The following is a 938-nucleotide window of genomic DNA, read 5'->3' as shown; positions in this document are numbered from 1 at the left end:
GGGGTTTTCCCCCAGCGAGGGTTTTTGCAACTTACGTTAATCATCAAGCTGACAGTTTTCCAGTCCTTAAAAAACTCACCCTTGTTCTCTAGGAACGACAAGTCTGAATATAGAAGAAAAAAGTGTCCAGCCACCCACTTGAGTTTCTGAAAAGTATTTTGACAAGTGTCCCCTCCATCCCAATTTTTTGTGTCACTTAAGTAAAAAACAAAAACAAAACAAAACAAAAAAACCCCACCCAAACCCTGCAAAATCTTTTTTTCCCTCGGGAGCCGCTCCGGCAGAGGTGGAGGGGGGGTAGGGTGGGGGAAGGGTGAAGAGAGCTGAGAAGTCAGCACAGACGCTCAAGAATTTTCCTTCCTCCTCTCCTGAAGTTACAACGAAAAATAACGACAGTCAGATCAGCCGGCGGCTCTCTGGCGTCTCAGCTTCAACCTCCTCCGACCAAGAGGGGGTTCCTTGTCTTGGGGGGAGGAGGCGAGAAGCAAGAGGACGCGACCAGGCGAGATCCCCGTAGACCGGGGCCGCCTCTCTCGGCTTCCGAAGCTGCGCGCGGCGCCCCGGGGGCTCCTTCTCGCGGCCGGCGGGCGGCGGCAGCGGCTGCGATTCGCAGGCTCGAGATCCGTTGCCCCGAGATCCGCTGCCCGCGACTTACCTCCTGGCACCTCGAAGCACGAGGGTCAGGGGTGCTTTGCAAAGAGCAGGAGAGAGTGGATGCGAGGAGGTGGCGGTGAGAGGGCGAGAAGAGGAGAAGGGAAAGGAAGGAGCCGAGCCGGGGAGCCGGGCTGGCAGCCGCCGCGGGAGGAATCTGAGTGTGCAGCCGGCGCGGGGGGAGCGGCGGCCGCCGCGGAGGAGGCGGCGGCGGCGGCAGCGGCGCGGGCGAGCAGGGGCCTCGTAGATCGCCTTCTCCTCTTCTCGCCCGCCCACCGCCACCTCCT

At 60.0% G+C, this 938-nt stretch overlaps 1 protein-coding gene across 1 annotated transcript in view; it reads left to right on the top strand.

The window, feature by feature from the left end:
- Positions 1-373: 373 nt before the first annotated feature.
- RUNX2 (RUNX family transcription factor 2) overlaps positions 374-938 on the top strand; it is a 127,426-nt gene continuing 126,861 nt past the window's right edge. Inside the window, exon 1 of the mRNA XM_029243528.1 lies at positions 374-730. Coding sequence (XP_029099361.1) covers positions 715-730 — 16 coding nt within the window. The 5' untranslated portion in view covers positions 374-714. The remainder of the gene's footprint in view (positions 731-938) is intronic.

Source organism: Monodon monoceros, unplaced genomic scaffold (assembly GCF_005190385.1).
Source record: "Monodon monoceros isolate NGI ecotype Baffin Bay Population unplaced genomic scaffold, NGI_Narwhal_1 Super_Scaffold_3, whole genome shotgun sequence".
In the NCBI taxonomy this organism is placed as follows: domain Eukaryota; kingdom Metazoa; phylum Chordata; class Mammalia; order Artiodactyla; family Monodontidae; genus Monodon; species Monodon monoceros.
This window is presented reverse-complemented; position numbering and strand designations above follow the sequence as displayed.